The 22,335-nt window shown below is 41.8% G+C and overlaps 1 protein-coding gene and 1 pseudogene across 1 annotated transcript; one reads left to right on the top strand and one right to left on the bottom strand.

Annotated features, from left to right (window-relative positions):
• The first annotated feature begins 584 nt into the window (after window positions 1–584).
• On the top strand, window positions 585–22,020 carry SPTSSA (serine palmitoyltransferase small subunit A). The gene is made up of 2 exons (XM_030854771.2): window positions 585–745; window positions 20,861–22,020. Exons 1-2 carry the CDS (start codon window positions 643–645, stop codon window positions 20,962–20,964), a joined length of 207 nt encoding a protein of 68 aa, XP_030710631.1. The 5' UTR covers window positions 585–642; the 3' UTR covers window positions 20,965–22,020.
• Window positions 7,962–18,265, bottom strand: LOC115852051 (large ribosomal subunit protein eL31-like; annotated as a pseudogene).
• Window positions 22,021–22,335: the final 315 nt, after the last annotated feature.

The following is a 22,335-nucleotide window of genomic DNA, read 5'->3' as shown; positions in this document are numbered from 1 at the left end:
ACTGGGCAATGCTCGCCTCCCCACCCTCTCCGAGCACCTTACTCTCCCCCTCTGCACCGATCACAGCTTTTCTGGCATTTGTGAATGCCTGTCTCCTCCCCTAGATCGTAAACTGCAAGAGGTAAGGATCCTAATACGCTCCTATTCACCCTGTAATTCCCCCAGCCCAGGAGGACGCCTAAGGCGTCACTGGTATTCCACAAATATTTCTTCGACTGGCGTTTCTGGGCCCGACTCGGGGGACCTACCGCGTAAGGGAGCCACGGGCAATCCCCGCGGCAGGACCCCAGCGGGCACTACCGCCCCCCAGCCAACTGCCGGGCGAGGCGGGGCCGGGCGGGGCACTCTCGCGGGGACAGTTCTCGGGCTCGCGTGGGCGCAGCCCCGTGAGGGGGAACAGCGGGAAGGGAGCGGGCGCGGCGCGAGGCCGAGGCCTGGCCAATAAACGCCGGCCGGGCGGGGCTCGCGGCCGGCTGCCCGGGAGCGCGCGGGGCTGGGCGTGCTCACGGGTGACGCTCCGGGCCGGGCCGGCCAATAGGGCGCGGGGCAGGCGGGCCTGGCGGCCAGGGGCTCTAGGACGCGAACGGGAGGCCGGCCGGACAGACTGACGTTTGGCTGCAACGCGGGAGGCGCGTGGCAGGGATGGCGCTGGCGCGGGCCTGGAAACAGATGTCCTGGTTCTACTACCAGTACCTGCTGGTCACGGCGCTCTACATGCTGGAGCCCTGGGAGCGGACTGTGTTCAGTATCCTGCCCGGGCCGCGGGCGCGGGGCCGGGTCGGGGCGCGGGGGCCCGGGCGGCATCCTCCCGGGCCCAGGGCCTGGCGGGCGCGGGGCGGCGGGAGGACGGAGAGGCGGCCCCGCGGGAACTGCGCGCGCAGACTCGCTTCTTCGCGGCGGGCACGCGGGACCGAGGTCTCGGGGCCGAGGGTGGCGCTCCCGCGGTTGGGGGGTGGGGGACGAGAACTCTTGAGATCTGAGGTCGCCGGTGAGTCACTGGACCGAGGTAGAAGCTCCTTTATTGCTGGAGGAGATCCCCTAGGGCGATGTCTACCTGGTGTGCCCTCGCCTGCACTTCGGCCGTGCCAGCCTTTGATTCAATCTCCTGTTCCCGTGGGAGGCAGGGACCGTGTAAGTGGAGCAAATCGCTCCCGGCTTGGACGCTTTTGACCTTTAGCTGTCCCTGATTTAGCTGGCTTTGGTCCTAATAAGAATGCTAACCAGTTTATCGGCTTTTAAGTCAGGTTGTGAATTTGTACTCATGGCATCCCAATACAGTTTTTGAAAGCAGTTCGTTAATCATCCCTTTTTGGTCTTCAAGATGGTTTAAAAAGTCTGTTCTACTCATTAATTTGATGTTTGCACAGTCCGTAACAGTCGAGCCCGAAAAGGAATATGTGGTTAGTTGTAGATAGTGTTTGAAGCTGTGTTTTCGTAGATGGCTAATAACTACTCGTTAACGACTATAGAGCATTTACTACCAGCCAAGCAACTGTGCTAAGTGCTTTGCCTGTATCTTAACTCATCTAACTTTCATAAGCTCAATTAATAACTCAAGGTTGTGAAGAGAGGCTTCCTGAAGTCTGTCTTCATTTGTCTATATTGACATCCCTTGATATTATTCTTGCAGAATAAATACTAATGAGAGATAACTTTTTAAAAAAACTTGAGGGCCAATATGAAACAACTATTTTATATAGCATGCTTGCTTCATACAGGGCCTTTCGTCTTCAGTGTGGTTTAGTTTGGAGTAGCTTCAGAACAACTTCGCAAATACGTGGTAGAGTGACTGAGGTAATTTCATTCCAAGCCTTAATAAGTGTGTTTATTTGTCTTGAACAAATAGGATTGAACAAATAGCATAGGATTGTACGCAAAGCTGAGTCTTTTGTCTCAACACTTTGAGGCATCTTAACTGCTTTACAAGGAAATTTAGTTTTATTATTGTTGGCATTTCTTTCCAAACCTGGAGTTTAAGAAGCAGAATGCAGAGTTTGGATTTAAAGTCTGAATGTAAAGTATGCCCTAATTTCCTGCACCATTTACTTGTAGCTGCAGTTTAGTTTCACTCTAAGTTCTATAGGTTGGAGCTCATCCTTGTAAAATGTATACTAAAATATATACCACCTCTTGACTCAGTTAAAGTTACTAAAAAGTGAATTTAAACATAAACAATGTTGTGCTAAATCGAAACTCTTTAAATCAAGTTGAATGTAGTGCCCCACTTTCAGAGTCCACACTGTAATTTTACTCTTAAAGGTTTTTGTTGGCACATAGATAAATGCTATGGTGTCAGTGGTGTTAAGGTTTTTCTGTATTATATTGCAATAGTAATAGTGTCATAAATACCTCCGTGTTTTTCTTGGGGGGGATGGAGAAATAAATTACGAATAAATTATGAAATCATATGTAGTACCTCTGTGGGTTTTTGCCTTTGAAGCATTTGACTTCTCATTGGTTTATGGGACCACATGATTTCATTAAAAAAAAAACACACACACTAGTGAGATTTGCAACCAACCTGAAAGAGACCTGCTGGGACCTGTCGACATCTACCTCTGGAGGGGAAGTTTTAACATGTTTCGAAAGTCCCCTTTCCCTATTGGCAGCCATCAGTGGGAAAGGAAAAGACCAGGTTTTGTAACCAAGACATGTTTTGTAACCAGTGAGACACTCCCTGTAGTGCCTTACTGGGTAACATTGTAATCATGCTGTTGAGGGGAGCTAGAAAATTAAAAATCTTTGTTAAAATAATTGGAAGCATAAGTAAAAGTTATTTTAGCGTTGTTCTTTTAATTAAAAAAACAAAGGTTTATTCTGTAATGGCTTCTTATGTTTCCATGACATTTTATATTTGTATTTATTTTAAGCAAAATGCAGGCAGTTTTTTTGGTTTATGTTTAGAATTAGATTCCCTCTGAAAGACAGTCCATGTCTCTTCAAGGAAAGAGTTTTTTTTTTTTTTCAACCACAGTGCTGGGCACACAAATAATGCTTGACAAACATTTTTTTTTTTATGACAAACATTTGTTTATATGTTGATTTGTCATTTCAAAGAAATTGCAGAAGCACTGATTTTAAGCCACTTTTAGAGTAGCTTTGGAACTTGACTGTTCCTGATGAACAACATTCAGTTCTTGTAGAGAATTCAAGCTTAAAGAAGTAGAAAAGGCTATAGATTGAAAGAACTTCTTTGATTTATTTTGGAGATGTTAACAAAATTTGCCTTGCTCTGTCTACTCATTTGTAAAACATGTACATTTGCTGAGTTCTGTATTCCACAAGTATTGTATACTTTCTAATTGCCAGATACTATTCTAGATAGTAGGGATTTACCTGTGAATAAAACAGATAAAAATGTTTATTCTAATCCCACTAGATAAATAAGTAAAAAATTAGATTATTAGATTGTTATAGCTGTTATGGGGAAAAATAAAATGGAGAGGAGGATAGGAACTAAGAAAGAGTCCATGTTCTTTGATTTTTAGTTAGAGTGGTCAGGGAGGGGACATTTAGAAAGATGTAAACAGGGGAAAAATTACAGAGGATCGAGCATTCCAGGCAGAAGGAACAGTAACTAGGAATGCCCTGAAGCACCAGCGTATCTGGCTTGTTTCTGGGATAGCTGAGTGGCTGGTGTGTCTGGGGTAGAGTTAGTGGGGGTGAGTAGTAGGAAAGGAGGTCATATCTGTTACCGTAGGGCCTCCTAGGCATGGAGTGAGAGTTCTGGAGATGAAGGGAGGTGCTCATACCTTTTGAGTAGAGTCACTCAAATCCAGTAACAGTTTTCTCACTGACATTTTTCTCACTGACATTTAAATACAATAAGTCCCCTACATACAGACGAGTTCCGAGAGCGCATTTGGTTAAGTCCAATTTGTTCGTTAAGTCCAACAAAGTTAGCCTAGGTACCCAACTAACACAATTGGCTACATAGTACTGTACTGTAATAGAAAACAAATACAAAAAATAAAGAAAACATTTTTAATCTTACAATACAGTACCTTGAAAAGTACCGTAGTATAGTACAACAGCTGGCATACAGGGGCTGGCATCGAGTGAACAGACAAGAAGAATTACTCACTGGAGAAGGGAGAGGAGGTGGGAGATGGTAGAGCTGAAGGGGACTAACTATTTAATAAAGTAGGAAAATAAACCACAGGAATATACATTTTTCCCTTCCCCATGAGGCTCAAAGCTCTTTTCATTTTGAATGGGAAAAAAAATCCTAGGAACAGGGTTTTAAAATTTATTTTAATTAAAAACATTTTCAACATCCTGAGTTCTGTTCTAAGTTTCCAAGAAGATGGACTTCATTTCTTCAAGGAAATTAGATCCAAGTTCAGGAAAAATTAGAATTGACACATGTTCTCAGGTAGATCCCTGCCCCACCCCTTGTTATTCTGCTGAAAGAGCTGGGCAGTGAGTGCTTTGGGATGCAGGGCAGGAAGAGCATGGCGGACTCAGAGAACTTTCAGGGAGGTATTTGAGTTCTTTGCTTTATTTTCTCCTAGGTGGGGAGAAGGTGTGGACTGGGGTGCAGAGATGTGTTGGGATGGTGAGTACGCCAGGCTGACTTGGCTGGAGCAGGGATTCTTTAAGGCAGAGTGGGTGGGAAGTAAAGTTGAAAAAGCAGGTTGAGACTGGTTTTTAATTGAACAGACACTTCTGTACGTACCTTATGCCAGATGCTGGCCTAGATGCTTGTGATGTATCAGTGAGCACATGAGACAGAGATCCCTGTCCTTGGGAAACTTTGATAATGAGTGAAATATATAGTGGGAATTCCCTGGCAGTCCAGTGGTTAGGACTCTGTGCTTCCACTGCAGGGGGCATGGGTTTGATCCCTGGTCAGGGAACTAAGATCCTGCAGGCAGCGAGGTGTTACCAAAAAAAAAAAAAATGTGAAATATATAGTATGTTAGGTGGTAAGCATTATGGAAATCAGAAATATAGGTCGGGGGATAAGAAATGTGTGGATGGGATGGAGTTACTGTTTTTAAAGAGGATATCAGGAGAGGCTTCATTGCAAAAGCATATAAGGAGGTGAGGGAGTTAGCAGGGTAGAAATCTGAGGGAAGAGCAGAGCTGGCAGAGGGACTAGCCATTGCAAAGTCCCTGAGTCCAGAGCCTGCCTGGCATGGATGAAGGCCATCACTGAGGCAGGTATGGCTAGTGCAGAGTGAGTGTGCGGGAGAGTCCTAGGAGGTGAGGTCAGACTCTTTGGAGGTCCTGGAGGTCTTTGTAAGGACTTTAATTTTGGTAAAAAAGGGTACTCTTGGGCTTCCCTGGTGGCGCAGTGGTTGGGAACCTGCCTGCCAATGCAGGGGACACGGGTTCGAGCCCTGGTCTGGGAAGATCCCACATGCCGTGGAGCAACTAAGACCGTGTGCCACAACTACTGAGCCTGTGCTCTAGAGCCCACAAGCCACAACTACTGAGCCTGCGCACCGCAGTGAAGAGTAGCCCCGCTCGCTGCAACTAGAGGAAGCCTGCACGCAGCAATGAAGACCCAATGCAGCCATAAATAAATAAATTTATAAAAATAAAAAAAAAAAAGGTACTCTTGGAAGGTTTGATAGAGGAGTGATCCAATCTGGCTTTTTAAGTTTGAAAAGGTTTACTTTGGTTGCAGGATTTGGAATAAATTAAGGGTGGCTGGAGGAGGCAAGGGTAGAAGCAAAGGTAGATATTTTGGATTGAGATAGGCTTTGAATGATAATGAAAAAAAGCATTCCTTTTTTTTAAATTAAAAATTAAAAAAAAATTATACAACTTTAAAGATTACTTTCCATTTACAGTTGTTACAAAATATTGGCTATATTCCCTGCATTGTACAATACATCCTTGAGCCTGTCTTACACCCAATAGTTTGTATCTCCCACTCCCCTACCCCTATGTTGCCCCTCCCCCTCCCCAGCGCTCCATTTTAAGCTGTATGTTCTTTTCAGTAGCGACTAAGTTATTTTCTCAGATTTTCGCTGTATCCTCAAATGCTTAAAGCTAGAATTGAGAAGGATTTTTCTTCACCTGTCAATATACTAGAGTAATTAACATGTTTGACAGTTTATTTTATTTATTTTTTATAAGTTTATTTATTTTTTATAAGTTTATTTATTTTTGGCTGCATTGGGTCTTTGCGCATAGACGGCGGGGGTGGTGGTGCGGGTGGTGAGCAGGGGCTATTCTTCATTGCGGTGAGCAGGCTTCTCATTGTGGTGGCTTCTCTTATTGCAAAGCATGGGCTGTAGGTGCGCAGGCTTCAGTAGTTGTGGCACTCGGGCTCAGTAGTTGTGGCTCGCAGGCTCTAGAGGGCAGGCTCAGTAGTTGTGGCGCTCGGGCTTAGTTGCTCCTCGGCATGTGGGATCTTCCCGGAGCAGGGCTTGAACCCGTGTCCCCTGCATTGGCAGGTGGATTCTTAACCACTGCGCCAACAGGGACGCCCTATGCCATTTCATTTGACCTTCCTTTTGTAGAAATGAATGCAGTTTTCCATTACCAGGGAGGGCTAAATGAGGAAAGCTGAGCTAGGAATAACTGTAACTGATAAATTATTTTTAATTAAAAAAAATTTTTTTTTGTAGCTGAGTCATGCAGCATGTGGAATCTTACTTAGTTCCCCGACCAGGGATCAAAACGGAGCCCTGTGCAGTGGAAGCATAGAGTCGTAACCGCTGGACCGCCAGGGAGGTCTCTGTAACTGATAAATTAATACTTCCAACCTTCCAGCCCAGTGGTATTCAGACTTTTCATTTGTGCATTCCCTAAAAGAACAAAAAGCACATACTGTGTATCCTCTCACTCATTTAAGTTGACATCTGAAATCTTTCATAGTGAATTTAGACAAATACAAAAGATTTAATTTTTTTTTTTTATTTTTTAACATCTTTATTGGGGTATAATTGCTTTACAATGGTGTGTTAGTTTCTGCTTTATAACAAAGTGAATCAGTTAATTTTTTATTTTTATTTTTTAACATCTTTATTGGGGTATAATTGCTTTACAATAGTGTGTTAGTTTCTGCTTTATAACAAAGTGAATCAGTTAATTTTTTTTTTTTTATTTTTTAACATCTTTATTGGGGTATAATTGCTTTACAATGGTGTGTTAGTTTCTGCTTTATAACAAAGTGAATCAGTTATACATATACATATGTTCCCATATGTCTTCCCTCTTGCGTCTCCCTCCCTCCCAACCTCCTTATCCCACCCCTCCAGGCTGTCACAAAGCACCGAGCCAATATTCCTGTGCCATGCGGCTGCTTCCCACTAGCTATCTACCTTACTACGTTTGTTAGTGTGTATATGTCCATGACTCTCTCTCACCCTGTCACAGCTCACCCTTCCCCCTCCCCATATCCTCAAGTCCGTTCTCCAGTAGGTCTGCGTCTTTATTCCTGTCTTACCCCTAGGTTCTTCATGACATTTTTTTTTTCTTAAATTCCATATATATGTGTTAGCATATGGTATTTGTCTTTTTCTTTCTGACTTACTTCACTCTGTATGACAGACTCTAGGTCTATCCACCTCATTACAAATAGCTCAATTTTGTTTCTTTTTATGGCTGAGTAATATTCCATTGTATATATGTGCCACATCTTCTTTATCCATTCATCCGATGATAGGCACTTAGGTTGTTTCCATCTCCGGGCTATTGTAAATAGAGCTGCAATGAACATTTTGGTACATGACTCTTTTTGAATTTTGGTTTTCTCAGGGTGTTTTTGCTAAAACCTTAAAACTATAATTTTTTTCTTATACAGTTCATAGAACACATTCATCACATGACCTGATTGGCAAAGCTGGTCCTCACTGTGAAGCCAAATAGGCAAAATCAGTCTTAATTTCTGTCAGAAAAAGCTCAGTGTCATTTTTTTGTTCAAATAATTGTTATTAAACACCTTCAGTCCTGTCTCACTTTTTTGTTGTTGCTGTTTTATAATTTTATTTGACAATCAGTGGTTAGTTCTCATCCACATTGACTATAGGTTTTTCAAAGTGGTGACAGGTACTTAGGTAACCAACGTATAGAGCTTGTTTGGTGAACCTTCAGCTTCATGTTTTCTGGACAACCGCACAACCACACGTGGATACAGTATGGGACATTCCATAACCCTTTGGCCGAGACAGCTTTGTTGAAACTGTTGTCACTGTGCACATCTGGAGCTCCTGTCTCCTTCATGGCAGATTTCTGGATCTCTTCCAGTGCCTGAGGGGCACGCTTCTTGAAACCCACTCCATGGGTGCGCTGGTGAATGTTGACAGTGGATTCTCTGGTCACTACCTCAGTGATGGCAGAACGGCCCCTCTCACCATCCTCCTTGCTGGAGGCATTTTGCCGGGCCCAGATTGCAAAGGTGTCTCATTTCCAAATTCACATGATTAGATGGATAGATAGGTGAGGTTTGGAGCTGTGCCAGGAGTCTGTTACCTGAACGAAATAAAGTACAATGTAAGTGAGTTACTATTCCTTTGTTTGCTGTCCCAGAGGTTATTTTATGCTGTGGGGAAATGTGTAATTGTAAGATTCTGGAAGTAAAGTGAGAGAAGTGAAGTTGTAAGGGCGCGGGGGATGGGAAGGAGAACTAGCAGATCACAGTTCTCAGATCAGCTTGAGGAGAGAGTACACTGGAAGCTGAAGATTTGTAAACTGATTCCCCTTAACCGATTCTAATCCTCTGAAAAGTCTTGTTCCTCCAGGGCTCCTGTGCTTTAGTTTGAAAATAGCTGCTCTAGCCTGTTTGACACTGCCTGGATATTTGGCTGGCTGTGTGAGAATGTCAGACTATCCCTTGTCTGTACTCCTTAGGATATTATAACTTTTTCTTTAGTAGGAAAAAGTTATTTTCTTTCAGGAAAGGTGGAAGAGAAAAACTATGCTACACAAGAACTAGGTGATCTGTACTAGGATGTCAGGGAAAGTCATGGGAGGTTGATGGCAGTGGGGACGAAGCACATACAGATGATCTACGGTGTTTCTGCATGTGATACCAGTGATTTTTCAGTAGAGCCGAATGTGGATCCTGTCTCCACTGCTTCATATTCTTAAAGACCTTGTGACCTCCTCCACCCCACACCCCAGCTCAGGGTTTGATTGTTGTAACATTTGTGGTGCTTAGGAGCAAGGATAAGATAAATTCTTTTTTTTTTGGCTACGTTGGGGTTGGGTCATCGTTGATGTGCACGGGCTTTCTCTATTTGCAGAATGCGGGGTTACACTTCGTTGGGGTGTGCAGGCTTCTCATCGCGGTGGCCTCTCTTGTTGCGGAGCACGGGCTCTAGGCGCGTGGGCTTCAGTAGTTGTGGTGCGTGGACTCAGTAGTTGTGGCTCATGGGCTCTAGAGCGCAGGCTCAGTAGTTGTGGTGCAGGAGTTTAGTTGCTTGGGGCATGTGGGATCTTCCCGGACCAGGGCTTGAACCCGTGTCCCCTGCATTGGCAAGTGGATTCTTAACTACTGCGCCACCAGGGAAGTTGAAGGTAAATTCTTTAGATTAAAAAAAACCCCAATGCTCAATTTTAATAATTAAAACTCTGTGTTCTAAAAGATCTACTTAAGAGAGGATATATACTTTTCATGAATTGGAATGCTTAAAAAACAGTAGTTATGGGGGCTTCTCTCGTGGTGCAGTGGTTGAGAGTCCACCTGCCAGTGCAGGGGACGCAGGTTCAATCCCTGGTCCGGGAAGATCCCACATGCTGCAGAGCAACTAAGCCTGTGCGCCACAACTGCTGAACCTGCGCTGTAGAGCCCGCAAGCCACAACTACTGAGCCCAGGTGCCACAACTACTGAAGCCCATACTCCTAGAGCCCGTGCTCCGCAACGAGAGAAGCCACCAGAATGAGAAGCCCACGCACCGCAACGAAGAGTAGCCCCTGTTCGCTGCAACCAGAGAAAAGCCCCCGCACAGCAACAAAGACCCAATGCAGCCAGAAACAATAATAATAAAAAAAATAGTAGTTATGGAATGATAGTATTGTATTTATGATCAATAGTTATGAAAAGTAGAATTACTACTAATACAAGAATTTTGGCCATCATATGTTGTATGCCTTCCTGAAAAATTCTCAAATAAAAGAGTTTATGGGAAAATATCATAAGCCCCTCAAAATCTATGCAACTTCGTAAGCAGGTGCTAATGATTGGCATCTTGGGGGACAACTTGGATAACCTGGGCAGACAGGCTGGGCGCTGCCCCAGGGGCATTAAAAATTCATGGACAGAGTTGACTGGAACTGCTGAAGTGATGGAGATGGTGTGGGCTGCCGTCGAGGAGATGCAGGAGGCAGTGAAGTCCTGCCATTAGTTGGGAGCTGTGCTAGCCTGGAGGTGTAACTTTCTGGAGAGGGAGCCCAGGTACAGATGCTAATTTTTAATTTTCTTAAAATAGAGCTAAAAGGACTGCAGCTGCTGAGCTGAGGGATGTTTCTTGCTGAAGATTATAATTCTTTCCTCACTAATCTGGCTCCCCTAATTTACAAAAAATTCCATATGAAACCATGCAGCTCCTGTGATATCCTAGTCACATATGGGTTAATTGATGTTCCAGAAATGTGTTATATCAGAACAGATTATATTTTAGAGCAGACAGGTAATTTTTCCCCCTTGACCCTGGGACTTCAGATCTTCATGTGATTAATAGAAGCTCTAATTATAAAGACATATAGCGATACATAGCCTTGGTGTCTCTGGGTTCAGAGCTACAAACCATTTCTAGGATTTCAGCTCAGAGTTGGACATGATCATTGCTGGTTTCAGCAGCAGGCTTTTTTGTTTGTTTAGTTTTTAAAGAGTTCATCATCAAGTTGTTCTAAAATCAATTTCCATACTTAAGTATGACCAACACTACAGAAAGCTCAGAGAATGGGTTTTGCTTGCCAACAGTCACCTCTGATGCTGATGTGATATCCTTTACTATGGCCCAAGAATATCAAATTGGCTGACTTACACAGACTATAACCATATCGTTATCTTCTACTTGCTTTCGTTTATGGCAACTAGGAAAGCATCAAAGGTGATATATTTGGTAAAAATAAGCTTTGATTTTTTTTTTTTTTTTTTTAAATGTTTGGCCGTGCCATGCAGCTTGCGGGATCTTAGTTCCCCAACCAGGGACTGAACCCGTGCCCTCGGCAGTGAAAGCACGGAGTCCTAACCACTGGACCACCAGGGAAGTACCACCAGGAAGTAAGGAAGTCCCTTACTTTTGGTGATGGTCTCTAGTTTTTCGAGGTCAAGGGACAAAACCTGCAGTAATAAGAAAGAGTCCTTTTTGGAGCATCATTCAGCAGCTGACACCTGCTTTCCCTTAGAGCTTTGATGGCTTTTCACCAAACAGCCTATGGTAATACTTTGTCAGATACTTTGTTTTCTTTTTTCATTAAGATGGTTTCTTAAAAAAATTAAATTTATCAAAACTTTTGAATATTTCTGAGGATAAAAGTAGCTTTTTAGAGTTAGTTTTACAAAAGGAATTTGACTAATAGAAGATTGGATTGTTTTAGATGACATTTTAGCTTTGTTTTTTAATGTGACCAGGGCCATCAGAGACTGAAAACATTGAAATTAGACTAGTGAAGAGGAATAAATCATACCCACTGGAACGAAGGCCCCTGCCCTTTTCCCAATGAGGAGCTACTTTTGGTTTCTCCAAAGTCTTGCGAATAGATTGCTAAGGTAGGCGGTGATAGTACGGGGTTACTGGTTAGGGCAGGAGATGTTAGTTACCGTGGTCTTACTTCTGATGTACTGTATTTAACTTTAAAGCATTTCCTCTTTTTTTTAAGTTGCTGAGAAAAGGACTGGGGATGGCCAATCCCGTGTATGGGCAAAAAGTCTTTCTTTTTTTTTTTTTTTTTTTTCCTGCCTAACTGGGAACTTATCAGCTCATGATTAGCTGGGGATCCCTGTTAAAGAAAACAGCAAACAGCACACAGATATATGGTTTCACATCTATTTGCTTTTTAATCCATTGGACCCATAAAATATTTATGTTATGTCCAGGTTATAAATAACCTCTGATTGTTCACTCAGGCCTTGAACAAACAACTTTCGGCAGTGCCTGCACAATCCTGGCACATTATCTGCTCAGTTCTTGAATGGTTGAGGAAGTGCCTGCTTTGTCTAACAATGCGCTACAACCGGAAGCAAAGAGCAGCCGAGGCGTTCACTCTCAAGCACTTAACATTCAGTGGTAGAGACAGTTACATACACACAAAACAGAAAAGACATATTTTTTAATTTTTGAGGTTTTTGGTTTGTTACAATCTGGATTTCACTAGCTTTATTCTCTATTTCTTGAATCATGGTTCCCCCTCTAAAACAAACGTGATTAATCTTGGTACAGCTGCTGATACTTAGACAAACAGCAATAAGGGCTTGGTAAATGGAAAGATTACTCTATCACTTTGTGTATTACCTTCCAATATATGTGTATTGTATAACACTGAATATTTACATTTTCTGTGTGTGTGTGTGTGTGTGTGTGTGTGTGTGTGTGTGTGTGCGCGCGCGCGCGCGCGCACGTGCCTCAGTGTCTCAAAGAGAAGATTACATTAAGGATGATTGAGAACTGGTGCTTAAATCTCCAAGCAAGTGGGATCCTAACATTAATCCAGGAAGGGATTTCATTTTATGGAGAAGAAACTCAGGTCCAGAGAGGTTGTGATGCCTTAGGATTATACTATAAATAACAAGTTAATAGCAGGGTGACCTTGGGCAATTTCCAAACAGAGGTCTGAGTCATAATGTTAAGTGCCCAAGCCCTCAAGCAATAATTTCAATAAAGATTATATTACCTTTTGTTGCAGAATAGATTTGATTCCAAATTTTTATATCAACCCTGAAAGGTAGGTGATGTGTGTCCCCAAACCATAGATAAGGAGACTAGTGATCAGAGAGTTTTTGACACAACCGGGGATTGGCAGAATTGCAGCTCAAGCCTAGGTTCTCTTCCAGTGCCATGGTGATTCCAGTATCCATTTCTTGTACTTCACAGTGTGTCAAGGATACTTTAAACTTTGAGAGGTGTGTTAAAGAACGCAGTGGATTGAGAAATCCACTCAAGTACCCAGATAGCAAATAATAGCTGTTATATTCTAAATGGTGTATGTTTAGCTCTGTTTGTGGGAACATTTCTAAGAAGATGAAGGTCACAAGTTCCCCAACCTTGCAAATGTCACAATAAAACTGCCATTTGGAATGGTGCCAAGCATAATCTCAGGGAGTAGTCAACTCAGTGTATTGGAGCTATTTCAGCTACATGGCTAAAATTGCTTAAATTGCATTTGTAGAAGGTTACTTATTAAAAGGCACTGTTTTGCGTGTTTTGCAATGTGATTATTAAGGCTAGTAGAAATTCCTCATGGTCCCATTGTTTACTTGTTCATTTAATATGAGTTTCACTGTATAGTTAAGTCAGTTTTAAATAGTCTCTTATTTGGGGGGGGAGGGATTAATTGGGAATTTGGGATTAACAGATCAACAACAAGGACCTGTTGTGTAGCACAGGGAACTATAATCAATATCTTGTAATAACCTATAATGGAAAAGAATCTACAAAAAATATATATATATCTGAATCACTTTGCTGTACACCTGAAACATTGTAAATCAACTATACTTCAGTAAAAAATATTCTCTTATGGTTGAGAGCTTTAGGATAATTTAGGGGAATAATTTTGAAATTTAATTGTATAGAAAACTTACTTTTAGAGGCTTATTTAATTATTGTGATTCTGGAAATACTTAGGAGAAGTGGGATCAGAATACAGAAACTTTTTTTTGAGGGAAATAGAATTAAAAGTTAAATTTAATAAGTGGCTCTGGGTAAAAGGTTAGGTTTAATATTATTGTTATTATTTTGAGTAGCTAATAATTGGCATTTGCATCTAGGTGCAAGTGACTTTTGGTAATTTTCTGTTTTCTTGGTCAGAATTGAGAGTTGTTTATTCTGTTTCTGAGAGCTAAGATTTTCTGTTTATTTCCTAGTAGCAAATTAGATCCAGTGATGCCTAACCCAAACTTTGCCAGGGAAAAAGATCCTTCAAATAAAACAGTTTTTAGTCTAGTACTATATGCAGTTCCATTTTCCTTTACAGTTCTTACTTATTAAAAAAATAAGTAAGACTTATTAACTATTCAGGCATGCAATAAAAAACCCATAAAGAATAATATAATGAAAGTGTGCCCATACCAACTACTGAAGAAAAACATGCATTTGAAGACCCTTTGTGCCCCTTCTCACTTGATCTCCCTTCTTCCTCTTCCCATTTCACCCCACTAAGTAACCACTATCCTGAATTTAGCATATATAATTGCCATTTATTTGTTATTACTCCACAGGTATGCATCACAGCATAATGCTGTAGAAAGTCATGAACTCTAATGTCTAATATTTTAACCAGGCAAAACATCTTTTCAAGTTTTGATAAGTTCTGGGGACTTCCCTGGTGGTCCAGTGGTTAAGAGTCTGCGCTTCCATTTCAGGGGGCACAGATTCGATCCCTGGTGGGGGAACTAGGATCCTACATTCCTTTGGAGTGGCCAAGAAAAAAAAAAAGTGTTGATAAGTTCTTGTTTCACTTGGAAAGATGTCCTGATTTTATATGCATATAAAAGATTAAAGGTTTGACAATTTAGTGTTCACAAAATTGAGCCTAAGTTTCAGGTTCCTGTCTTATAGTAGAGCAATCTGTTAAGCTAATTTATGCATGTTGACTGATATATTCTCCATACTAAATAGAAGAATTATAGTGCCATAAAGAGTACGTAATATAATCATTCAAATGGCTGTTTTTAGTAATTCTTACTTGAATTTGAGCCAATGACCTGAAGATTATTACTATACCATTTCATTTGCTTTGTGTATACATTCGTAAGTCTTACATAAAAGCTGTTAAAAAACCCAAAAAGCATCTTGAAAATATAGTATTGCTTAGAAACAGATTTTGGTTTTCTTTGCTGTCGTTGCTTTAGAGTTTGTTGGTCACAGTAATATGTGGAATACGTAGAAAGCACCACAGTGAATCTAGAGTCAAATAATGTTTCTTAAGCAATTCCTTTATTCATCAAATATTTATTAAGCGTGTGTTACGTTAGATGTTGGAGATACAAAAATGATTAGACATTGTTCCTGTGTTCAAGGAGTTGATAATCTGGATGAGATAAATATCAATACATCTACAAATAGGTAATGTCAGGTGATAAGCTCTGTGTGATATGAGTGAAGAACTTGATGAGCATTAGGGAATAGTTAATTCTGCCAGGACGTTGGGGTAAGAATAGAAAAAGTATGAGTGCTAGGGAGAGCCTCAAACGAGAGGAGATGACTAGCTGAGCTCTAAGAATGTTTAGGTTTTACTTGGAGGACTAGGACTTTTCGTACATAGGAAGATATTATAGTGTAATGGTTAAGAACACATTTTAGGAGTTTGACTTGGTTTGGAATTGGCTCCATTGCTTACTCTGATTTCGGGATATTACTGTAGGGCTTAACACAGTGCCGTGCGCACACTAGACAAAATGAAAGCTGCCACTGCTGTTATCCTTAGTCACATTATTAAGCCATAATCAAAGGCAGAGCAGTCTGAAAATATAGAACATTGTTTTCTGAGACTTGTGTAATATGGCATGAGTAGGATGTGTGTTTGTTGGGGGATGATTTGGAGTGTTGGGAGGTATGATGGAAAAGCAGCATGGTACAGTTGACCCTTGAACAAGCAGGGGTTAGGGGTGCTGACCCCTGCATAGTTGAAAATCTGAGTATAACTTTTTACGGTCGGGCCCTCTGTATCTGTGGCTCCACATCTGCAGATTCAACCAACTGTGGATTGTGTAGTGCTGTAGTAGGTGTTTATTGAAAAGAATCCACGTATAAGTGGACCTGTGCCGTTCAAACCCATGTTGTTCAAGGGTCAACTGTAGATGCTTTTGGTCCCCACCTTGATCGCCTTTGCCAGCTGATGTACTTCTCCCTCGCTGCTGGGAGTGTTGTCTGCTACTGCCTTCTAGCTTCCCCCTTCTCCAGACTACTGCCCTTGGCCAAGGCAGCTGTCTCGCCCAGGTGGTTTTTCCTCAGCCTATCTACAGCCAGTGATTGACAGATTAAGGGATACAAAAGATCAGGCCTGTTGCCTCAAAGCAACACCAACATGTGGTACAATTCATGCTCCAGAGCGCCCTGTGGGAGCTGAGCTCCTGAACCTCCTCAGCTTTTCCCCCTGCTCTGTTCTGTTCTGCTCACTCCCCTTCTGATAAAACTCCCTTCAGAATAACTTATGCAAGAATCCCTGTTCCAGCCTCTCAATTCTTGCCTACTTCTTGCACTCCAACCTAAGACCAGGTACTTGAGCTAGATTGGAAAGGTCCTCAGATGCTTGGCTTAGAATTCCAAGTGCTATCCTAGAGGCATTGGGAAGCATGCATTCTAAAAGGATAACTCCAGTAAAGAGAGACATGGAAAATAGCCCGAGGCCTAAAGTGGGAGCTTTTAAGTGATTAAGTAAGGAATGATAAGTACCTCAATCGTTTATCATTGATAAGGGTAGGGGAACATGAGATAAAAGTCATTTGTTGTGGTTGGAAAGAACGGAGAAGTCTTAAATAATTTGAATTTGGGGAGAAGGAATCAAAGCAATTTCTAGATTGAGTGACTAGGCAAATAGTTAATCTATAGTTATATCAGATAGTGTGTCAACTATTTTCAAATCGTTGGAAAAATAGGACCTATAAGAAGAAGTAGTTTTGGAGAAGGTTAATGAGTTCAGTTTTGGCTCTGTGAATTTAAGCCCGTCATAGGTGGAAATGTCCAGTATCATAGGAAGTACTTGTCTGCAGTATAGAAGGTGGGGTCAGGTCAAGAACATTAAGGTGGCTGTTTAAGTTATAAGTGTGTGTAGGCCCAAGACAAATCATTGGGAACTCCATTTATCATTTAGAATCCTTTCAACTGCAAGTATGGCAAAGAATATCTAAAGGTGTTTTATGGGTAAAGGGCGTATTTATTGGCTTATGTATCTGAAAATCCAGTGGTAAGGTGGGCCTCAGGTCATTTGATCAGTGTTCTAGCTCCATTTTTCTGTGATTATTTTTGTTCCACCACCTTCATCTGTCAACTTTGTTCGGAGTTTTGATTTCCTTATGGAGGCAAAGTGACTCCAGTGATTCTAGGATTCTATCAGCAAACTGCATATTCTAGAAGGAGAATCTGTGTTCCTGGATTCCTGGCAGAACTCCTAAACTTTGAGCTGGTTGATCAGATTTGGGGGGTGGGCATTGTTAAAAAGAGAAGATCTTAACTGGTTCAGACCAGTCAGGGCTTATCCCTGGAGTTGGGATAGGGTTAGGCCCACCCAAAGAGCATGGCTGCTGTACTAGCAGGAGGGCTGGAGTGGATGTTTGGGAGAAAAGCACAAAATTAACTCTAATCATCTTACACATTAGTGGCAGACAGGGAAAAAGAGCCAGTGAACTAGGAAAATGGTGCAAGAGAAGGGAGGAGAGCACCAGAGAAGTACCTCAGCCCAGAGCTGAAGGAGTTTTGAAGAGGAAAGATGAGAATAGTGTCAATTCAGAGAGCCATTGGATTTGATAGGAGGTCGTTGGTGCCCTGAGAGCAGTGTCTATAGCCTGGAGAGGTAGAAGGCAGATGGTTGTGTGGGTGATGAGTAATGATATGGAAGCAGCAAGTTTGTACTTTTTTTTTTTTTAAAGAAATTAAGTGGTGAATACAAGGTGGTTGTTTAAGAAAGAACTGGATTAAGGGAGGCTAAAAAGTAAATTAAAAAAATGGTCATAGGGCTTCCCTGGTGGCGCAGTGGTTGAGAGTCTCCCTGCCAATGCAGGGGACATGGGTTCGAGCCCCGGTCCGGGAGGATCCCACATGCCGCGGAGCAGCTAGGCCTGTGAGCCACAACTACTGAGCCTGCCCCTGGAGCCTGCGAGCCACAACTACTGAAGCCCGCACACCTAGAGCCCGTGCTCCGCAACAAGAAGCCCACACACCATAACAAAGAGTAGCCCCTACTCGCTGCAACTAGAGAAAGCCGGCGCCCAGCAACAAAGACCCAACTCGGCTAAAAAAAAAAAAAAAATGGTAATGGGAGAACTACCCACATCTGACGTCTGCATCTCTACCAGTGCACATCTCCTTCCTGCAAACACCCTCCCTCTTGTGAAGTTCTTCACAGGGAGAGCAGCACCAACCCGGGTACCCCCAACAGGGTCATTGGTTTGGCCGCAGATGTGACACTGGCCTCTGCCGCCATATGCAGTGACCCATTTCCAAAGTCCTGTCCATCTTCTTCATAAATCCCGCTTCAGGATATCCGTGTCCAAATTGTCCCGGTCACTATTCTGGGCACTGTGAGGGACACTGAAGGACTAAGAATGTCCACTGTGGCCGTCTCCCTGTCACTAAGGCCCTTCCTCCTAACTCCCTTACCCATCACCCAGCTGCTCCTCCTACCCCCCAGAAAAATGTAAATCACCAAATAATGGTTGTTAATCAGCAAGCACTTGCCCTCCCCACCTCGGGACCCACACTTGACCAACCTTAGCTTAAAGCTAAGACTGAATGCAGGCTGACCTCTCCCATGAAGACTGTAAAATCCCACTATAAAATCAATATGATTTTTTTTTTTAAGGCCGTGCTGTGCAGCATGTGAGAATCTTTTTTTTTTTTTTTTTTTTTTTTTTTTGCGGTACACGGGCCTCTCACTGTTGTGGCCTCTCCCATTGGGGAGCACAGGCTCCGGATGCGTAGGCTCAGTGGCCATGGCTCATGGGCCCAGCCGCTCCGCGGCATGTGGGATCTTCCCGGACCAGGACACAAACCTGTGTCCCCTGCATCGGCAGGCAGACTCTCAACTGCTGCGCCACCAGGGAAGCCGGGAATCTTTTTTTTAAAAAAAAATTATTTATTTTTTTGGCTGTGCCAGGTCTTTAGTTGTGGCATGTGGGATCTAGTTCCCTGACCAGGGATCGAACCTGTGCCCCCTGCATTGGGAGCGTGGAGTCTTAACCACTGGACCACCAGGGAAGTCCCCAAATCATTATGATTTTAATTTCATTTCAAAAAAAATTACTATGGGAGACTTTTCACCCATGTTTGCCAGATGAGGGGAATGAACTTAGGGTCTGAGTCAGGTTTGAGCTGTGGCTCTAAAGACAGCTTCTTGTGTGACCCTGGACAAGTCCCCTCTGTTTTGTCAGTCTCTGATGAGTACTAGTGAATAAACATTTCACAGGAAAACCGTAAAGGTCAAGCAAGATAATACATAAAAGAGGTTTGTCAACTAAACTGTTATACAAATATTAGCTGGTAGTAAGCACATTGTTTATTTAAACCCTATATTCTCATAAAGGTATGTAAGGTATTATAGAACTACTGGTATGTAGAGCTGAAAGTATGTAAGACAGGAGGTGGGGGAGGAGGGGAGAGAGAGAATATGAATGAATGAATGAATGAATGAATGAATGCATAAAACAGTCCCAGTTCAGAAGTAGTTATTCCCCTTAGCATGACTCTGCAAAGCAAAAAGCCCTCAGGTTTTACATAATTTTTTTTTTTTTTTTTGCCATACGCGAGCTTCTCACTGTTGTGGCCTCTCTCATTGCGGAGCACAGGCTCTGGACACGCAGGCCCAGCGGCCATGGCTCATGGGCCCAGCCGCTCTGCGGCATGTGGGATCTTCCCGGACTGGGGCACGACCCCGTGTCCCGTGCATCGGCAGGCCGACTCTCAACCACTGCGCCACCAGGGAAGCCCTTTACATAATTTTTGTTAGCAGTATTTCGTGTGGCCCAAGAGGAGGGCTCCTTGTTGACTTGCATATATACAGTTTATTTATTTTTTATAAATTTATTTATTTTTATTTATTTTTGGCTGCGTTGGGTTTTTGTTGCTCTGCGCAGTCTTTCTTTAGTTCTGGGGAGCAGGGCTACTCTTCTTTGCAGTGCAAGGGCTTCTCATTGCTATGGCTTCTCTTGTTGTGAAGCACAGGCTCTAGGCATGCGGGCTTCAGTAGTTGCAGCATGCAGGCTTCAGTAGTTGTGGCTCACGGGCTCTAGAGTGCAGGCTCAGTAGTTGTGGCGCATGGGCTTAGTTGCTCCGCGGCATGTGGGATCTTCCCAGACCGGGGCTCGAATCCATGACCCCTGCATTGGCAGGTGGATTCTTAACCACTGTGCCACCAGGGAAGCCCCCTATACAGTTTACATTCCTTTTGGAATGCGGAGAACGGACCACAGTGCAGAATGTTTATGGTTTAGGTTATCAAGGTGACTTTTATTTGATGTTGTTGCAAAGTTTAGTGATAATAATAATAATAATAATAAATGTTTAATAGTAGCAGCTATTATCAGTTTATGTCACTAGTATATGATTGATCTTATCTTTGGCTCTAATGCCAATATCTTAGCCACATTCTAGTTTAAATAATTCTAAAATTCTTGGATCAGACAAGACTTATTGTTCAAGCTTGTAGACATTTTGCAGTCATTAAATACTGTACAATTTTATTCCTATACATTTCTGTTTCTTAGATTGAACAGAGTCACTTTCTCTGCTTCATTTTAAGCAGCCTGATGTTTTGAAATATAATAGGGAGAATAATAGTATGCACCATGTAAGGTGACGGTGAAGACAAAATGAGCTTAAAAAACAGAATGGTGTCAGGCATAGTTAAGGTTAGTGGCTGTAATTACAGTTATTTGTTCTTTATAAATACTTGGTAGGTATGAGAAAGCATTAAGTGAATGGATGCTTCCACATAGAACAATTGTTGAAAACATTTGGGGATTTAGTTTTGGATAAACTGAGAAAAAGTAAATTAAATGAAGTTTCCTTAACTACAACTCAGATTCCATGCTGGTTTCCATCGTGGGGATGGCACTGTACACAGGATATGTCTTCATGCCTCAGCACATCATGGCGATACTGCACTACTTTGAAATTGTACAGTGACCAAGATGTGACCAAAATCAAGAGGTTCTTTAGGGAAGAGCCACTGTCTGAAGTTGGAACGAGACTTCATCAGATGTCATAAGAAACTCTACTAGATGTCAACATAACCGACCCTCTGAATATAAAGACTAAAATTTATGAGTAGAACAGGAAAACAATCCTGACTCATGTGTTGTGTTCTTTATTTTTAATTTTAAAAGAGGCTCTTGTATAGTAGTTTTTGTCTATTTTAACATTGTAGTCATTTGTACTTTGATATCAGTATTTTCTTAACCTTTGTGACTGTTTCAATATTACCCAGTGAAAGCTTTTCTTAATGTAATTTTGAGTACATTTTAATTGCCTTCTATTTCTAAAACCCAAAGTCATTAGTTGGGCTTTATGGTTCTTGCTATCATATGGCATACATATCTGCCTGGATATATTTCTACTCTTGACCAAAGTTTTGTAAGAAAAAATTCACGATTTGGGGCAGGGGGCTGGGGAGGGAGGATATTTTCTTGAGAACTATTTACAAAAGACTTACCTGTAAGTTTGAACTCAGGAGTACGGTTTTAGCTCTCTGGACTCTACTCTTAACAGCTTTTACTTTAAAACTATTAAAGTGTTTCTTAACAATGAAAAAGAAAGATCTTGCTGAAGTTAAAATAAGGAACATTTCACCTTTTAAATATTTAATTTGTGTGTGGACTCATTTCCAGAAAACTTTGGTGATGGTTCTTGTGACAAATGGTGGTGAAGTAGCATTATTATGTAATGCTTATATATAGTAGAGCTTTTAATAGAAGGTAAATCAATTTCCTCTGAGGGCCATTAGTAACAATGTACTTCTTTAAATTTAGTGTCATGATTGTAATGGGTGCTGCAAATGCATTTGCACATTGTAATATGATGAGATGAATTGTTAAAAACTATAGCAAAAAGAAATGTAAACTTGGTTAAAATCCTCTCACTCTTTGTATTGCTTTTTTTTTAAAAAGATTTTTATTCCTTAAATGTAAAATGACTACCTAATTTTTTGATGTAAACTCATTAAATTCAAAGAGAGAAAAATCAGCTGATGTAGCAGTATTTTTTTTTTTTCTCGTTGGTTAAATGTTGATCTAATATTTATACTTCTGGATTGATTGCTGTGGACAGATAAGCAGTAAGTATATCTTAACATGTCTCTCAACAAAAGTATCGCTAATTTAAAACATTAGACATTTTTAAACACACTTCCCAGAATGTTTTACTATTTAAAAAAAATATGTAAGTACTTTTGGCCCCAAGTTGTATGAATTAGACTTTTGAAGTGTTTTCTAGTCCAGAGGTACTAAGTAATATATAAAAGTCTGGTAGTTTTAGAGAATCAATTTATATCATTACTAT

The sequence above is a fragment of the Globicephala melas genome, chromosome 2, assembly GCF_963455315.2.
Source record: "Globicephala melas chromosome 2, mGloMel1.2, whole genome shotgun sequence".
NCBI classification, from domain to species: domain Eukaryota; kingdom Metazoa; phylum Chordata; class Mammalia; order Artiodactyla; family Delphinidae; genus Globicephala; species Globicephala melas.
Note: the sequence above shows the minus strand (reverse complement) of the source record. Positions and strands in the feature narration are given on the sequence as shown.